At 36.3% G+C, this 20,995-nt stretch overlaps 1 protein-coding gene across 1 annotated transcript; it reads right to left on the bottom strand.

The window, feature by feature from the left end:
* Positions 1–4,435: 4,435 nt before the first annotated feature.
* LOC132314930 (probable transcriptional regulator RABBIT EARS) lies at positions 4,436–5,481 on the bottom strand. Its single transcript, XM_059813702.1, has one exon. It carries the CDS (start codon positions 5,479–5,481, stop codon positions 4,702–4,704), a length of 780 nt encoding a protein of 259 aa, XP_059669685.1. The 3' UTR covers positions 4,436–4,701.
* Between the last annotated feature and the right edge of the window lie 15,514 nt (positions 5,482–20,995).

Here is a 20,995-nt window from a genome sequence, read left to right as displayed (position 1 = left end):
CCGTATGAAAGAAAATAATTGGATGGAAGGAAGAGTAGAGAAGAAAAGAGAAGAATGGATAGATGAGACATTTATAGGGAAGAGATTATGTGTTTTATTATTTTTTTTTCGATTGGATAGAAGAGAAGAGAATAAGTTAATAATTTACTAAGTTTGTTAAAGAGAATGAAAGAGAGAGTTTTAATTATTTTTATCATAATATCTAATAATATTTATAATATTGTAATTTATATAGGATAGTATTGTAATTTAAAACTTGTATAATTTATGATAATATTTAATTTAAAACTTCTATAATATTCTACTTGTCTTTCCTCCTTTCTTCCGCCCATTTTTTGGTGAATGAAAATTTGTAAAGAAAGACATCCTTCCTATTATCATTTTTTTCTTTTTATCATCTCTACGAACTTTGTTCGTTCCTTTCTATTTTCTCTCCACACTTTTTCCTTCCTTCCTACCCAACACAACATACGAGGTTATGTTTGGCTATCAAAAAAATCCAATGTAGTCACTTAATTGAGAAGGCTTGGCCAACAATTTCGTGCAACAACCTCGCTTCTACAAAATTAAAAAGTGTTCATATATATAAGTGCCAACAACCTTTTCTTTCAAGCAATGTGAGGCCTTAGACTACTAGTTTCTGATCAGCACAACTACTAGCAGAAGCACTATTCTTAATGTATTATTTTAGGCCCCATTAATTGGGGGAGCTTCTCCATCATATTAAAAGTCCTTTATTGATAAAGGCCTTTGTAAAAGAAATTTTGTTAAAAGAAATTCATAAGAAAAAGACGTTAGGCCAACACATTTAATAAATTTACTTTAACTTTTAGATCATTTTTTTCTTGACAATAATATCCTTAACAAATTATTGTAACCCTCCATTAAAAAAGTGTGAAGGCGGTATTGGTGGATGGCGATGACAATGCTGGTAGTGGCAGAAAACAACTGCGATGATAGTCCGTGGTGGTGGAATGTGACGATGTTGACAGTGGTGATAATGGTGGAAGGTTGCGGTTGAGGGTGGCAGTGGTGAAAGCCTGGAAGGTGGCAATGGCGATGGTAATGGAGGGTGATGGTGGCGGTGATGAAAGGTGGTAGTGGCAATGGTGGTGGTTGGTGGTGGTGATAGTGAAAGGTGATGGTGGCGTTGGTGGAAGGTGGTGGTGGTTGGTAGCAGTGGTAGTGAAGGGTGATGGTGCGGTAGTGGAAGGTGGCGATAGCAATGGTGGTGGTGGTGAAAGGTGGTGGCAGTGGTAATGAAGGGTGATGGTGGCGGTAGTACTGGTGGTTGGTGGTATTGAAGGGTGATGGCAGTGGTACTAGTAGTTGGTGGTATTGAAGGGTGATGGCAGTGGTGGTGATTGGTGGCAATGGTATTGAAGGGTACGATGGTAGTGGTGGTAGAAGGTGGTGATAGAAAGTGACAGTGGTGGAACGGGGAGTTGGGGACCAGGAAATAAAATATAGAACAATCTTGTCAAGTTATGAAAAGTAATTTACCAAAAATAAAAATAAAATAAAATAAAAAGAAAGTTGTGAAAAATACACGAATAAATTAATAAAATAACAAATTTATCCAAAAAAAAATAGTTGGCTTCTTAAATAGAGGTTTCAAAAGGCAACATTTTTTTATTTCTTTGAAATGGACTTTCTGATAATTTGTTTTTTGAGAAAATCATTTACGTATATTTAACCAAACGTTATAAATATATATATTTTTTAATGAACTTGAGACACTTGGAATGACTTTTTGAGGCTATAGGAAGCTCCCAAACGCCCTTAATATTTGAACCATTTTACTTTAATCCTTTAACATTTGTAATCTTTCTATGTAGTTGATTTCTTCTTACTATATATATATATATATATAATAGCTTGTCATAAATTAAGTTACACATAGCCCGAGCACGAGCACTTGAAGGCGATGAGCCAGTTTTAAAATCATATGGAGTACGTGATAATGAAAATAAACGCACAAAGTGTGTGACATTAATTTTCAAATATTATGCGATCTATGTCATCACTCATCAATCATTCATAATAAGGGCTTTATCCATCCCAAATATATCTTTATTATTGCATCGAAATACACAGGCATTTAACCCACTACACCGATTTTTATTTTATCTTTCTCTATTTTAATTTTTAGTTGTGTTACCTTTTAAATATAAAAAAAAAAAATTTTGGCCATGTTTATGAACCATAAAAAAAAAAAAAATCGAACACCCTTATATATATATTGAATTACAATAGAGACTAAAATTCTGATCCAAAACCTATAAGACAAACCGAATTATTCAAATTAAAAATTGATCACAAGCAACTCAAACCGAAACAGAATTCAAGCCACATCTTACATAAGTGATCAATGAAAATGAAGCATTAGAGCCCTTAAATTCAACGAAAACGAAGGTTTGCTTGCATGGGGAAACAAAAACGTCACAACGTTTTCTTTGAATTATCATGTGTGTATAGTTAATTAATTAATCTTGTGAATTATTGTCAGTGGTTGAAATTAGTTGATGTCCCTCTTACAGTATAATTAATTAATTAATCTTGTGAATTAAACATGCATGGGATTAAAACATCTAAATTAGCTTCAATAATGGACGACTTATATAAATCCTCTGCAACCATGAGATCACCAATTTGACCTCCATGTCCCTCTCTCTCTCTTTCTCTCTGATAACGTACATATCTATATATATATATAAACATCGTAAGGCAAGCCAATTAAGGAACCGCACAAGGTGGGAAGGTATTCAGTATTCTCATTCCATTCTGAAATTCTTAAAATCTGTGAAAGCAACACAGAAACAGACATTACATGCCCATGTGCACATCTGACTCTGACAGTACTGCACCCTTAAAAACCTCATCATCATCATTAAACCATTGCTTCTCTTCTTAACATATATATATATATATATATATATATATATATATATATATATATTACACAGACGAGGCACTTGATAGAATTAAACCAAAGTATAAGCAATGTCACTGTCCCTGGACCTTAACACCTGCTAGGCTGCTACATGCACTCTCAGTCTCTCTCTCAACCCCCCTCTTCTCTCTCTTATATATATATATTAATATATATATATATACATATATATACACACTGTGTTACAACCCATGTAGATAATTAAACTCTTCCACCTATAAGGTGACGTCAAAAGCATCAATTGAAGCACCAATCTTCAATGACTATCTTACAGTGGAATAAATTAAAATTTGTTGGGGGTGACATTAATTCCATCCATTTATGGCTATTTTCAGAGTTATCTCTATAATCCCATTAAGTCAAAAGCCCATATTACATCATCGATTAATGGCTATTTTCAGAGTTATCTCTAAATTAATATTGCCGTGTATTCTGCAAGAACCTTCGGTACCAACGGGTGCCTACATGCCTAGGGTTTTACAAATAAGTTTTTTTTTATAATTAATTAATTAGTTTGGTCGTTGAGATTAATTATAATAACTAGTGTGAATATATATATATATATATATATATATATATATATATATATTTTGTAGAATATAGTAACTAGTATATATAATGTGTTGCATACAAAAGTAAAGACAAAAGGCTCGTAAATAGTGCCAATGATTTGATATATTTTTTTCCTTTTATATATAAACTAATTAATTAAATTTGTAGGGTTGGTGGCTTTTTTTTTTGGAGGTTGAGAGAGATTAATTATATATTATTATTAGGGGAAGAAAAGTACAGAAGGGTCTTGATTTATATGGAGAAACTGTTGAAACTGAAACAAAAATGGTGATGGTAAATGACACAGGTAAAAAGGGCAATCTATGTTGTGATATGTGTCCTTTACTCTTAGAATAAAGCTCAGTTACTGTCAGATTTCACCCACAACTCATCTCTCTTTCTCTCTCTCTCTCTCTATCTCTATAGCTCTTATCACTCTCAACGGCCAAAGCTTGGTGGTGCCTTATGGTATTAACAATGTAAAAGAAGGATGCATTACTCAGCAACAGAAGTTCATCTGCACCACACAGTACTGTGTTATAATTTGATCTGAACAGTCTTTTGAATTTATATTCGATCTGATACATTAATAATGGCATAACACAAGACTAATCAAAAAATAAAAATAGGGTTCACGATGAATTGAATTAATATATTGGTTGATCTAATTTAAAGGATTAATTAATTTAGAAATTGCATCCTTTTATATCCATCATGGAGAAACATAGAATAAATACATGGCACTGCACCTATATATATATATATATATATATATATATATATATATATATAGTGTTTAATTCTCTAGAATTGAAGTTTGATTTCGGATAATCACAGTGAGGTCGGATGCTTCTAATTATTTGATTTGGAGGCAGCTGGTTCTGAGCTAAGTAACCATTCACGAAATTAACTGAGAAGTCTTGTAAATAAGAAGGTTATATATCATAAATAAGTTGAAATTAATTGACGATCGATGGAAATAGATTCACTAAGACACATCCGATTCGATGAGCTAGCTAATGGCAGACTAATCTCCGGCCACCTTAATATTAATTCTAAGTCAACCAAGAGGAAAGAAAGTAAAAAAAAAAACTTAAATCAACTAGTGCCACATTAGCTTCAAAATACAGATAAGAGAAGCCTAGATGTAACTTTGAAACAGGTGCGTCATCAATGGAGTTAGAAAGGCGCTAGCTTTACTTCACCTTTGGTGGGTCACCTCCAAGCCTGAGCTCAAGGTCTATGTCCTCAATGGAGACTCCAAGTACTACCTCTGGCTTGAAAGGACATCTATCAGTACTTGAACAAGGTTTGGGGAAGAGTGGCAATGAAGAAACAGTACTACTACTGCTCTTGTGTCTCTTATAACTCACTGCCTCTTCACCATCTGATCCAGTTGATTGATTTTGTGAAACCACCAGATTCAACCCCACAGACAAACTTGTTTGAACATAATCATCATGACCACCCATGACTGCATTTTCTTCTTTCCTTGGATCAATCTTTGAATCCGAAATACTCGATTCAACTTCCTTAACAATAGAAGAAGTGAAAGGAGACAAAAGGGTACTTTCATCAAAATTATCTTGGGTGAAATTAGGGTTTGAAATAGGGTTGGAATTGGAATCCAAGATGCAAATTTGGTGAGAAGGGTTTGGAGCATCCAATGAATTAGATGGATGCTGGTTAGGGTTTCTAAATGGAGTGAGGGATTGCTTGAGCGTAGCCCTATCCCTCCTATGGACATTCATGTGACCACCTAGGGCTTGAGCAGACCTGAACTCTCTTTTACAAAAGCTACAAGAATAAGACCTCGGAGGCCATATGAACCCTCCAAGAGGACCGGCTGCATCTTCTGCGAAAGCTTGTTCTTCCCACGAGTTGGTGAACGAATTCATGGACGCCTGCAAGTGTGAATTCAGAATATGTTTGCTTCTTATCCACATCAAGTATTGAGAATGAGAGTATTGCTCCATATTAATTACATGTTGCTCCCAAGTAGGAAATTAATTAGAGATGGAAGAGAACTAGATAGATATAGATATAGATATATGGAAGAGGAGCTATATAGGGCTGTGTCTATATACAATTGAATTAATTCATGAAAGCTACTAGAGAATCTATGAGGAAGAGAAAAGGCTGAGCTGAAAAAGTCTGGTTGGTGATTTTGGAAAGGTGAGGGTCGACTCTCGATCATTTGGCTCTTTTAGTGAATTTACCCTCTTGGTTTTTAGCTGGTTTGCTTCAGTCATTGCCATGTATTATAACTACTTTTTTAGACAATGTCTTGGAAGGTCAGCTCATGCAACTGTCATGTATTTGAAGCTCATGCATGATAAATCAAACAATAATATATAATTTATTAATCACAAATCGAACGGCTATAATTTCATGATCAAGTTGATCAACGGACGATATTAGTGCTCTAGTCAAGAAACTAAAAAAGGGTACTCGGTCATACACTGCACGATTGATGATTATGATCGATCATTTAAGAGTGGGACAGAGGTCCATTTCATGAATTCGAACTATATTTTCCAAGGGAATTAATTAATTACTTAAATAGGACAGGGACTTGTGAAGACTGAAGATTAATTAAACATATATGTATAGATGAATTAGAAAAAAAAAACAAATTAAAAACATTATGAAAATCTTAGGTGGAGTGTCATTTGTTGAATCTTTCATTCATTCAGCGGAATGAAAGACTGATTGTGCAAATGCATGCATTATTTGTGTCTAGTTGTAACATAAACAAATGATTACTACACCTTGTGCTGATGATGATGTTGGACTCGAGCTTGATTTGATCACTTCAAATTTTATCTCTTTGTATATGTAGCGGACGTGTTCAGAATCTTTCAAGTCTCCCTTCAAGATCACGTCAATTTAAAAGTCAAGCAAAGCATTTAATCATTCTATATATATATATATTTATATATATTCTTATCAACAATGTTTGTATATAGAATGGGCTGGATTTGGTAGAGCGACGACTACTTGTTGTCCCATAGACAAAAACAAGGAGGAGACCTAAGCTGGACTGTTTCATGTCCAATGCAAGCACTGAACCATTCAAATTAAGTGGATGCCTTCCAGAGGAGATATTATATATATATATATATATATATATATATATATATATATATATATATTTGACTGTGTTTAAGAAAAAAAAATGTTTTTCGAAAAATTGTGTTTAAGAATTTGGAGATAATTAAAAATGTATTTGGAATACTGGGATTTAGTTAATTGGCCAATTCGAAGCAAAATTGATTTACGTAAAACTAAAGATCTCAAGACTAACATACATTGCTACTCTTGAATTTCCCAGTTTGTTTTTGTTTTTGTTTTTTTTAGGTAAGTAACTTCTCAATTTGTTTACTATTGTGTATTAATTTCATTCTTAATTAATTCGTTTGTCATATATGAAGCTTTCGATCGATGATCCATGTGGAACACGATTTAGTAAAATTTGTAAGCATTTCGATGACAGGCAATGGGAATACACAAAGTGGCAAAACTATTTTTTTTACCCGGTAAATATGGCAAAACTATTTAGCTTATAGAATAATGATATTAGCTGATTTACTTAAATACATAACATATATAAAATTAATCTTATGAAATTGATACTTGGAAATTGAAATTAACGAAAAAATAATTTAAATTTTAATATATATATATATATTTTTATTACAATTTAAAAACACCAATTTCATGTAATAAAATATAGCATTATACTTTTCATATTGTAATTAAAGTTTGGACTAGAAATAGATTTTATTTTAACAAATTTCCATGAATTATACCATTATAGAAAAGGTCAAACAAATCCTTATATTATAGGAGCCATTTTCATGATGAATTACCTTTGACCAAACACCGTATTGTGGCGAGCTCTATGGGTTTACTAGAAAATAAAAATACTAGCACTGATATGATTCCTTTTTTCATAAATGCTAGGACCAATTGAGAGAAGTGACATGTAACTTCCTTCAATAATTAACTAAAATCATTGACTAATTAAGACTAATTAAGCCTTGTTTATGTAATTAGAAAACCATATGAATGTGCTATCAATGATTGTCTTTATATTGATAGATTCTAGCTATTATGCCTTTGATCATTCTCAACTTGCAGAAGAAGAGAAAACGATGCCCATTCCAAATTTTTTTATTTTGATAATAAAACAACAAAGAAATGACTAAAAAAAAATAATTAAGAGAAATGTACTTGCCGCCTATGAGACGACTGAGGAATTAAAGTCTATAATATGATATTACATGTGAAATGATTAAGCTGAATGACTAACTGACTCGATCAAAATTTTTATTTTTATTTATTTTAAATATAAAATAAATATGTATTATTCAATTATTATCATTGTATCGCAACAACAATAAAAAGGATATTCCTACCAATGCATAAGCAAATATTATTAAATTAAGGGTGAACTACATTAAATTCTCTTTTTCTATCTGTATTTTTTACTAAACTCTCATTTTATTTTCTTTTCTTTATTGTCAATAAACCCCCCTCAACTATTCAAGGGGAGTGATTTAACTAACAAAAGTTAGTTGAAAAAGAACTGAAATATAAATTGACTTAAATTCCCATCAAAGCTTATTTGAAAATCTATGTTGCTTCTTGTTTTTTTATTTATTAAATAACCTAAACCACATCGTTCACAGAAATTAACACTTCAATTGTTTTTTTTTGTTTTAACATTTTACTAAACTGACAAGTTCACATTAGTCATATGGAAGGAATTTTTTATTTTTTTATAGAAAAAAATGATATTGAAATATAAAAAATAAAAAAATAAAAAGAAGAAGAAGAAGAAAACATGTAGGCATAAATATTAATATAAAAAAGGAAAAAAATTAGGCATTATTTCTCGTAGTGTCCTTTTAATAAATCTATATAAAATGAAAATCAATAAAAACCAATAAATGAATGCACAATATAATTCTCAAATATATATATATAAAAATATATATATATATATATAGCAGATAAATTTCAAAAAAAAAAAACCTAGATTTATATTGGTCTGAAGGTTAGATGGAAATGAAAATATAGTATAAATAATATTTAATGGTACATATTATATATACCATTATATTATGAGACAAATTATATATAATATAATAATGATGGAAGAGTACGTGTTGTTGCAATGGTGGAAGATATACGGTTAAGAGTGATAATAAAGTAGACATATATGTGATGGTATATTAAAATAGATATAAGGACATTTTTGTCTAAAATATATATGAGAAACTAAATGTCCAAACAAGGGAGCACAAGCATCATCCAGTTCCACCCAGGAAGTAACATTCAACTCCCACAACATATTCCAGCAAAGCTAAGATTTTAGAGGTATCATTTGCTACTTACATCAATCATAAATGACACCTTCTCATGAGAGCCCCAAAAACCAGTAGACTTTCTCACCGGAATCCACAGCCTAACCACCTTAAACCTCCATTCTTGCCACTCACCATCAACCAAGTCCAAAGTCATGTTCCTCCAGTCTCAATTCTTAAAAAAGCTCGTCCACATAATGCAGACCAACTTTACAGTCCTTCACAATCTCAACACCCACCAGCTGCCCCAACCAAAATTCCTAAACAGGTATCCTTCTCCTTCAACACAATCTGCGAACCGCAACCTGTTAACCCATCCAAAACTCAACCAGTTCATCCAACCAAAACTCATAACAAAACCCTCCATAATCCTTCTACCACCACAAAAGACAAACAACCAAAGTTTACAGACAACCATAACCACATTATGGATGACATTGATCCACACAATACCCAGTCACTGATTGATGAGATCTTCGGGCTTCGTGTGGAACTTATGGAATTCAAAAGCAACTACAAGTACAAACATCTACTTGAGGAGGTTGAATGGCTTCGGGAAATCATTGGTGTTGGTTTGCAGAAACAAGCCAGGTTGAGAGCTAGGGTCAATGATCTCAGTGATCAAATAATTGCTACAAATCATCTCCACTCAATTGATCTTAACCCCTCGGAGTCGCCATGCACAGACACTTGCACCACCACCATTCCACACCAGAACCACCATCAAAACCATCTTAAGACTTATGCAATCCAATATGCTAATTCAAATTCAAACTCAAATGTATGCTTGAACACTTCGGGCAAACAACCACACCAACTTTCAGCAAACCCACATCACATCATCCCTACTTCAGGCAGCTGCGTAGACACTATGGTCACCCATAACCTTCCCCCTATACTACAGTGCCAAGCTTTGACCATGGGACCAAACAATACACCTTTACCTTCTGACCCTAACCTACCACCGGACACTAACCACAGTACAATTCCAACCATAGTCCAATCCCAAACACATTGTACACAACCCAACCATAATTCCCTTATTCCAACTAAACCAACTCTCTCCCATTCCAATCCTCAACCACAGACCACAGAATCCAACCAAAGCAGTTCTCAACTTGACACTCCCTCACCTCCCTCCATACCAGTTTCTAACCAAGACACCCAGGCCTTACCCTAACCAGTTCTACCACACTCTAGACCAAACAAAGACAGCTCCACTTGGGCATCTATTGTCACTAAACCACCCCAACCTTGAGCTCCTTTGCATTTTATCCACGATCTAAAGCCTTCCAAGGACATCATCTCCCCACCACCATATATTGAATCTGCTGGACTATCCCTTTTATAGACTAGTCTCCTTGATTATTTTGTCTACAAAAGCCTCCCCTTTGGTATGGTTAAAGATATTGCTACTGCATTATGGAAGGAAAAAAGTCTTCTCAAAGTCACGAGCACTGAGAAAAGGATCTTTGAATTCCACTTCTCTTCACTTGACTAATGTAACCAAGTCCTTTCTGAAGGTCCTTGGTTCTTATCTAACAAACCATTGATGCTTAACCACTGGGAACCAAGCTTCAAGAAGTGTCTTCTGTGACACCCCCAACATTTTTCACGCATAAGTTGATCAGGCTTATACACGAAAAACGAGGGATATCAAAAACAATTGGCAATATACAAGCATGGAATACAAAATGATGATAATAAAAGAATTTAGACAGGAAAGGAATACTAAATAATACAACATCCATCCATCCTTTATTTAATACCGTACTTCATTACAACTTGGAAATCCTATGTCAAGGATCCCTAAATATAACCCTGAGAGTTCAACGTCAAAAGTAAATAAAAACTGAAACTGAAGAAATACATAAAACTTCTACTCTGAATTGGATCGTAAGAGTAGATGAGTTCGGATGGTGGTCCCACACTGCTAACCTCAACCTTGGAACGGGTACTAACCGTATCCTGAAATAACAACAATGGTGGGTCAACCCCACGAGCAAGTCCTCTCTACTATGACCCAAATCAGAGAATCAAATAAATTAATCATTATGAATCGGTTGAGTACTATATCTGTATACATCCTAAGGGAACTATCCAATGTATAACATGACCTCAACCAGAATAGACGGTGATCACTTAGACTCACACTAGGTGGTTAAGTGTCGCCTTTCCCTACCCGGGAAATCAGCTATTATACATGGTGCACGGTACTGGCAACACAGACTATAACGAACTACACAATGATAACACCTCTCAAAGTACTGATGAATATACTGAGCATATAAATTAGGCAACACATGCCAATAATATTACTAAACATACTGAGCATGTCAATTAGGCAACACATGCCAATAATATTAAACCACATACCCCGACAGCCACACATCTGTCTATAGCAACGAATGCATAAGGTATAAATGAGTCTAAACTTATTAGCCAGCTCACATGGTTCTATATGGCAACACATCCATATAATATAAATGCGACATAATTTAAACAGTCCATTTATTCTCTGAAATGCACACAGCATAATAATCATGGTTGATATATGATTAACAGTATAAATATCCCATAACATCTAATGGATAACTTATATGACGATAACCGTGACATTATTAACAGTACTAATGAATACCATTTAATAAAATAATAACACCACCTATAGTAATGTTGTTCAAATGAATTACATTCATATCCGTACGGTAAACGGGGCCAACTAAGGTTTGGAAATATTAATCGGCCATAATAATACTTAACGGGTATTAAAATAATAATTTCGTGGCCCGTTAAACCCGTAAATACCAACGCAGTACCTAAAAATCCAAGTTTAAGGTTCTGGAATTTACAAAACAGGCCTTAGGGGTATTCCGGTAATTTCCAGCAGCTGTAGAGACCCCACACGCGCCCTCACGCGCCTCCCAGAGCCTCCCCACGCGCAGCCCAACCTTCCCCACTCTCCCACGCGCCTCCACGCGCGTCTGGCATCAACCACGCGCGCGCACGTGCTCCCACGCACGTCTGGAGAGTTCCACGCGCGCGCACGCGCTCCCACGCGCGCGTTGATGGCTTCCTGCTGATGTGGCGTCCTCCGGTTGGTTGGCTGCATCACCTTTCCTACATGCGCGCCACACCGGATCAATCCACCTATGCTCCTTTCATCCTACGGCTGATGATTAGCGCGCACCATCATATGGTGTCCCGCGCTACACCGAATCCATCTTTTAATCAATTTCCCATCAACCGGTCATGGATCCATGCGCACACCGGGTACCTTGTGCCGCAACACACCGGATTGCTCCGGTCTTCTTCCCCGCTGCCGGCGACCGGAAATCTCACCGGAGCCTCGCCGGAAAATGCATAAAATTACTGTAAAATTCTAGAAAATTCTAGAAAAATCCCTGAAGCCTTAAATAATTATTTTTAGCTAGATTTAATTGTATAGGATAATAATTAAATATCTACCATCCTAAATAATTAAAATTTTATTAATTAAATAAACTAAAATAATAATTTATTAACTCCTAACATGCTCTCAAGGCTCCATAATAATTTAAATAATTTAAACAATTAATTTATGGATTCAAAGGGGAAAAATAGATAAGAACTTGCCGTTTTGGATTTAAAATAAATTCGCCGGTTGTGCGTAGTCAGGTAAATTTTTCCTACACCGGTCCAAGCTCCTTTCTTTCTCTCTCTTCCTTTCCACACTTTTACAATGGCTCACTAGAATTTATAATTTGTTTCTAACTCCCTTTCTTTCCTTCTAAGGTAGGCTAACTAATTTATATACAATTTATATAATATAAATATTACAAATATCTAATTTTTACATTTACTAACCACTTTCTCAACCATATGGCTTCAAGTCTACCCATACACATTAATGAAATCCTATCCTAATCTCTAATTTCATCATGACATTGTGATTTAATACTATTATTATTATTTATAACTATTATTATTATTATTACTAATATTATTATTAATAAACTTTTATAATTATTATTATAATTATTATTATTATTATTATTATTATTATTATTATTAAACTATTATAATTATAATTATTATTATTACATAAGAATACATTATATCATCATAATACTTTATAACACAAATATAATACTTTAATTAACTAATAATGATTAATATAAACATAACCAACAAATAAAATTATTAATAATAATACATGCACAATTAAATGAATAAATTTACTATTTTAACATACACAATTAATTTACATGCACCATTAAATGAACTTAATATAATAATGTAGCATGCACAATAATAAGTAAAGAAATCCTCACATAAATGAATTTAAATAAACTAAACTCTTTAATAAAATACGGGGTATTACATTCTCCCCCCCTAATAAAGGAATTTCGTTCCCGAAATTCACTATATACCTATATTAAAGAGCTCTGGATACTTGGCACGGATAATATCTTCCCGTTCCCAAGTAGACTCTGTAGCACTATGATGACTCCACTGTACACGTACTAATGGAATAGTCTTCGTGCGCAGTATCTGATTCCTACGATCGAGAATACAGTAAGGTTGTTCCAAATAGGTTGCATCGGGTTGCAACTCAATCTCACCCACATCAATGTGTTGATATCGATCTCCTTCCCGTAGAAATTTCCGCAGCATAGATACATGAAAAACATTATGTACCCTATGAAGATTATCTGGTAGAGCCAGACGATAAGCTACTGCCCCAATCCGATCTGTAATCATGAAAGGACCCACAAAACGAGGCGATAACTTACCCTTTGACCCAAACCGCATTACTCCCTTCAGGGGAGAAACCTTAAGCAAAACCTGATCTCCAACCTTAAACTCCAAAACACGAGTTCGACGGTCAGCATAACTTTTCTGTCTGCTTTGGGCTGTATGCATCCGATCCCTAATGATAGCGATCTTTTCTGACGTGTCCTTAATAAATTCAGTACCCAAAAAGCTGTTCTCACCAACTCCAAGCCAACAGACGGGAGACCGACACGGTCTACCGTACAAAGCCTCAAATGGTGCCATACCAATAGTTTTCTGATAACTATTGTTATAAGCAAACTCTGAAAGCGGCAAATATTCCTCCCAATTGCCCTTAAAATCAAGAACACATGCCCGCAACATATCTTCTAAAATCTGATTAACTCGCTCAGTCTGTCCATCTGTTTGAGGATGATAAGCAGTGCTAAGATAAAGTTCTGTACCCAAAGCCTGCTGAAAGCTCCTCCAAAATCCTGATACAAACTTCGGATCTCTATCTGATACGATGGACAATGGTACGCCATGAAGTTTCACCATTTCTGCAATATACAGCTTAGCATACTGTTCTGACGTAAAGTTTGACCGAACAGGCAGAAAGTGAGCGGACTTGGTCACTCTATCAACAATGACCCAAATAGAGTTGTGATTATGCTGTGAAGTAGGTAATCCCTCTATGAAGTCCATGGAAATACTCTCCCATTTCCACTCTGGTATAGGAAGTGGCTGTAACGATCATGGCGGTCTCTGATGATCAATCTTAATCATCTGACAGGTGCTACATTTAGAGACAAAGATAGCTATATCTCTTTTCATGCCGGCCCACCAAAACTGGCGTTTCATGTCCTGATACATCTTGTCTCCCCCTGGATGTACAGAGAACTGAGAAGTGTGTGTCTCTCTCATCACAATATTTCTCAAATTGTCAGCTGAAGGCACAATTAAACGTCCCTTGTACCTCAATCCTCCATCAGTCCCTATAGAATAAAAAGGAACATCTCCGGAGGCTAACTCCGAAACCCGATCAATACACTGTTGATCTGAGAGTTGCGCTTGAATGACCTGATGAATGATAGAAGGAGTTACTACCACACATGCCAGAAAAGCGCCTACTAACTCATCAACAGTCTTCAAAGCATCCCACTCTGTTGCAAACAAAGCTGAAAGGCTGACATAGGGTCGACGGCTGAGTGCGTCTGCTACAACATTCGTTTTCCCTGGATGATACTGAATAGAGAAGTGATAGTCTTTCACGAACTCCAACCATCTGCGCTGTCTCATATTCAGTTCCCTCTGTGTGAACAAATACTGTAGACTTTTATGATCGCTAAACAATCGAAAAGTCTCCCCCAAAAGATAATGTCTCCAAATACGCAAGGCAAAAACCACTGCTGCGAGCTCTAGATCGTGAGTCGGGTAATTAAGCTCATGATGCTTAAGCTTCCTAGACCCATAAGAAACTGGTCGCTCTTCTTGCATCAACACACAACCCAAACCCTTCAGAGAAGCGTCGGTAAATACTAAATACTCGATTCCACTCTGAGGTGTGGCTAAGACAGGTGCAGAAGTTAACTTACTCTTCAATTCAGCAAAAGCAGTCTGACAAGAATCATCGCATACAAATGGTACATTTTTCTTAGTCAGATGAGTAAGTGGACCCGCAATTTTGGAAAATCCTTGGATGAACCTGCGATAATACCCCGCCAATCCCAGAAAACTGCAAATCTCTGTCGGTGAGGTAGGCTGTCCCCACTCCATAACGGCCGCAACCTTGGCTGGATCTACTGCTAACCCTTCTTCTGACACTACATGACCCAGAAATTTGACCTCTTTCTGCCAAAATTCACACTTCTCAAACTTCGCAAACAACTGATGTTCTCGAAGTGTCTGCAACACTGTGCGTAAATGTCTGGCATGGTCCTTCTCCGACTTAGAGTAAACCAGAATATCATCAATGAAAACAATGACAAACTGATCTAAGTATTCTCTGAATACTCTATTCATCAAGTCCATAAAGACAGCTGGAGCGTTCGTTAAACCGAAAGGCATAACACGAAACTCATAAGATCCGTACCTTGTGAGAAATGCAGTCTTTGGAACATCTTGTTCTCTGACTCGTAGCTGATGATAACCAGACCTCAAATCGATCTTTGAGAAGTAAGTAGCTCCCTTCAACTGATCAAACAGGTCATCAATTCTGGGCAACGGGTACTTGTTGCGAATAGTGACCTTGTTCAGTTCTCTATAATCAATACAAAGACGAAGAGATCCATCCTTCTTCTTTACAAACAGTACTGGTGCTCCCCATGGTGAAGTACTCCTGCGAATAAATCCCTGGCTGAGCAGCTGCTGAATTTGATCTTTCAACTCTCGCATCTCCACTGGTGCCATTCTGTACGGCGCCTTAGCAATAGGCGTAGTGCCTGGAGCTAAATCAATGACGAAGTCTATCTCTCGACTCGGTGGCAAGCCTGGAATTTCCTGGAATACATCCTGGAATTCCTGTACTACCGGGATGCTGTCAAGAGATACCGCAGTCGCTTCCTGTGAGTCCTCCTCAAGAACGAATAAATAAGTTCTAGGTCCTCTATCAGGTTGTGGTACAACAAGAAAATACATCTCATATCCTGGTATAGCAAATACAATAGACTTTTCGTAACAGTTAACCTGAGCATGGTACTGAGATAACTAGTCCATCCCAAGTATAACATCATACGAATGCATATCTAACACTAACAAATTTGCAAGAAATCGAAGCCGGCCCATATCTATAAGGATATCACCGCTATACTCTCGTAAAGTTGCGCCAACTCCCAATGGTGTATAAATATTAAGAGGTTGGTCACATAATTGAGTCGTCATACCAGATAAGATAACAAAATATCTAGACACAAAAGAATGTGATGCACCAGTGTCAAACAGTATACGAGCAGTTCTACCATGTATAGAAAACATACCCTCAATAGCCTGAGGAGCCTGCGCATTATGTGGCATGAAGTTATAAACTCTGCCGTGATGCAACTGCTATGGAGGTTGTCCCGGAGGAAATGGTGGTGCTGGAAGTGCTGGAAAATTCTGAACTTGCCCACGTGGCATCGGTGGGGCCGGTAGAGGTAACGGCTGATTAGGTCTCGGCTGCCCATACTGTCCCTGCTTAGCTTTGGAACACATCTTGGCCGGATGCCCAATCTCTCTACAGTGATAACAACGTCCCGTAAAAGGACCTGCCTGCCTCCTCTGTTGACTTCCCGACCACTGTTCCTGTCCGGTCTGAGGTACCCCACCTTGTCTACCCTGATTAGGGACTCCATCCCTCTGCACATCTGGGTTTCCTTCGTTTTTCTTCCAAGGTTGATGTCCCTGAAATCTGCCCCGATCATTGGACTTGGTACCACTGCTGCTTCCTTTCTCCACTGTCTGGTAGTCTCGGTTAGTCAACTTATCTCCCTTGGACTTTCGGTAATCACTCCTCATCTAGCAGTGCTGTAAAGCGGCATTAACCACCTGGATATAAGTAGTATATGCAGGACTCCCTATGATCACCACTTTAATCGGCCATATCAACCCCTTCACAAAGCGGTGTCGCTTCTTTTCTTCCGTATTGACCTCCTCTGGTGCAAATAATTACAAATTAATGAACTTCTGTTCATACTCAGCCACAGTCATATCCTCCTGTTGCAGATCCAGAAATTCAGTCTTCATCGCTGATCTTACTGACATAGGAAAATACTTGTCATCAAAGCGAGTCTGAAATTCAGCATAAGTCAATCTGGTCCTCTCTTCGACTGTAGTAATAGACTCCCACCACTGTAATGCATTGCCTATCAGCATAAACGTAGCTGGCATCTGTTTCTGCACTTCGGTACAGATTACCATCCGAAGATGACGCTCGCTCTCCTGTTTCCACTGATATGCTAACAGGACATCTGTGGACCCTGCAAATGTCGGTGGATTCCCCCTGATAAACGAGTGACAAGTTTTGTCCCATGACATTGGCTGCGCAACTGGTTCAGGAACAGGTACTATCGGAGGAGGTTGCTGGTTTCGTAGAGCAGATGCTACTCCTGCTGCTACAGCTCGTGCAATGATATCAGCAACCTGAGGGGAAAATTCCTGATTCTCATTTTGAGTTGGGGAAATACTGCGATGACGGTTCGCATTCCTTGTCCCACGCCGAGACATCCTTCTTTTGAATTCCAAAAAATCTAACGTCAGTACATTATAATGGACCGACTAAAAGAATACAAAGAACCCTAATACTTAGGCTCTAATTATCAGAATACACAACGCGGAAGTATAGTAATCACAGATCCCTAAGACACTCGAACCTGGAATGCTCTGATACCAACTGTGACACCCCCAACATTTTCCACGCATAAGTTGATCAGGCTTATACACGAAAAACGAGGGATATCAAAAACAATTGGCAATATACAAGCATGGAATACAAAATGATGATAATAAAAGAATTTAGACAGGAAAGGAACACTAAATAATACAACATCCATCCATCCTTTATTTAATACCGTACTTCATTACAACTTGGAAATCCTATGTCAAGGATCCCTAAATATAACCCTGAGAGTTCAACGTCAAAAGTAAATAAAAACTGAAACTGAAGAAATACATAAAACTTCTACTCTGAACTGGATCGTAAGAGTAGATGAGTTCGGATGGTGGTCCCACACTGCTAACCTCAACCTTGGAACGGGTACTGACCGTATCCTGAAATAACAACAATGGTGGGTCAACCCCACGAGCAAGTCCTCTCTACTATGACCCAAATCAGAGAATCAAATAAATTAATCATTATGAATCGGTTGAGTACTATATCTGTATACATCCTAAGGGAACTATCCAATGTATAACATGACCTCAACCAGAATAGACGGTGATCACTTAGACTCACACTAGGTGGTTAAGTGTCGCCTTTCCCTACCCGGGAAATCAGCTATTATACATGGTGCACGGTACTGGCAACACAGACTATAACGAACTACACAATGATAACACCTCTCAAAGTACTGATGAATATACTGAGCATATAAATTAGGCAACACATGCCAATAATATTACTAAACATACTGAGCATGTCAATTAGGCAACACATGCCAATAATATTAAACCACATACCCCGACAGCCACACATCTGTCTATAGCAACGAATGCATAAGGTATAAATGAGTCTAAACTTATTAGCCAGCTCACATGGTTCTATATGGAAACACATCCATATAATATAAATGCGTCATAATTTAAACAGTCCATTTATTCTCTGAAATGCACACAGCATAATAATCATGGTTGATATATGATTAACAGTATAAATATCCCATAACATCTAATGGATAACTTATATGACGATAACCGTGACATTATTAACAGTACTAATGAATACCATTTAATAAAATAATAACACCACCTATAGTAATGATGTTCAAATGAATTACATTCATATCCGTACGGTAAACGGGCCAACTAAGGTTTGGAAATATTAATCGGCCATAATAATACTTAACAGGTATTAAAATAATAATTTTGTGGCCCGTTAAACCCGTAAATACCAACGCAGTACCTAAAAATCCAAGTTTAAGGTTCTGGAATTTACAAAACAGGCCTTAGGGGTATTCTGGTAATTTCCAGCAGCTGTAGAGACCCCACACGCGCCCTCACGCGCCTCCCAGAGCCTCCCCACGCGTAGCCCAACCTTCCCCACTCTCCCATGCGCCTCCACGCGCGTCTGGCATCAGCCACGCGCGCGCACGCGCTCCCACGCGCGCGTTGATGGCTTCCTGCTGATGTGGCGTCCTCCGGTTGGTTGGCTGCATCACCTTTCCTACATGCGCGCCACACCGGATCAATCCACCTATGCTCCTTTCATCCTACGGCTGATGATTAGCGCGCACCATCATATGGTGTCCCGCGCTACACCGAATCCATCTTTTAATCAATTTCCCATCAACCGGTCATGGATCCATGCGCACACCGGATTGCTCCGGTCTTCTTCCCCGCTGCCGGCGACCGGAAATCTCGCCGGAGCCTCGCCGGAAAATGCATAAAATTACCGAAAAATTCTAGAAAATTCTAGAAAAATCCCTGAAGCCTTAAATAATTATTTTTAGCTAGATTTAATTGTATAGGATAATAATTAAATATCTACCATCCTAAATAATTAAAATTTTATTAATTAAATAAACTAAAATAATAATTTATTAACTCCTAACATGCTCTCAAGGCTCCATAATAATTTAAATAATTTAAACAATTAATTTATGGATTCAAAGGGGAAAAATAGATAAGAACTTGCCTTTTTGGATTTAAAATAAATTCGCCGGTTGTGCGTAGTCGGGTAAATTTTTCCTACACCGGTCCAAGCTCCTTTCTTTCTCTCTCTTCCTTTCCACACTTTTACAATGGCTCACTAGAATTTATAATTTGTTTCTAACTCCCTTTCTTTCCTTCTAAGGTAGGCTAACTAATTTATATAATATAAATATTACAAATATCTAATTTTTACATTTGCTAACCACTTTCCCAACCATATGGCTTCAAGTCTACCCATACACATTAATGAAATCCTATCCTAATCTCTAATTTCATCATGACATTGTGATTTACTACTATTATTATTATTTATAACTATTATTATTATTATTACTAATATTATTATTAATAAACTTTTATAATTATTATTATTATTATTATTATATTATTATTATTATTATTATTATTATTATTATTAAACTATTATAATTATAATTATTATTATTACATAAGAATACATTATATCATCATAATACTTTATAACACAAATATAATACTTTAATTAACTAATAATGATTAATATAAACATAACCAACAAATAAAATTATTAATAATAATACATGCACAATTAAATGAATAAATTTACTATTTTAACATACACAATTAATTTACATGCACCATTAAATGAACTTAATATAATAATGTAGCATGCACAATAATGAGTAAAGAAATCCTCACATAAATGAATTTAAATAAACTAAACTCTTTAATAAAATACGGGGTATTACATTCTCCACCCCTAATAAAGGAATTTTGTTCCCGAAATTCACTACATACCTATATTAAAGAGCTCTGGATACTTGGCACGGATAATATCTTCCCGTTCCCAAGTAGACTCTGTAGCACTATGATGACTCCACTGTACACGTACTAATGGAATAGTCTTCGTGCGCAGTATCTGATTCCTACGATCGAGAATACAGTAAGGTTGTTCCAAATAGGTTGCATCGGGTTGCAACTCAATCTCACCCACATCAATGTGTTGATATCGATCTCCTTCCCGTAGAAATTTCCGCAGCAT

The sequence above is a fragment of the Cornus florida genome, unplaced genomic scaffold, assembly GCF_030987335.1.
Source record: "Cornus florida cultivar Cherokee Brave unplaced genomic scaffold, ASM3098733v1 CherokeeBrave_3.0.0_Hap2_Chr06, whole genome shotgun sequence".
Lineage (NCBI taxonomy): Eukaryota > Viridiplantae > Streptophyta > Magnoliopsida > Cornales > Cornaceae > Cornus > Cornus florida.
The sequence above is the reverse complement of the archived record's forward strand: the minus strand, read 5'-3'. Positions and strand labels throughout refer to the sequence as shown.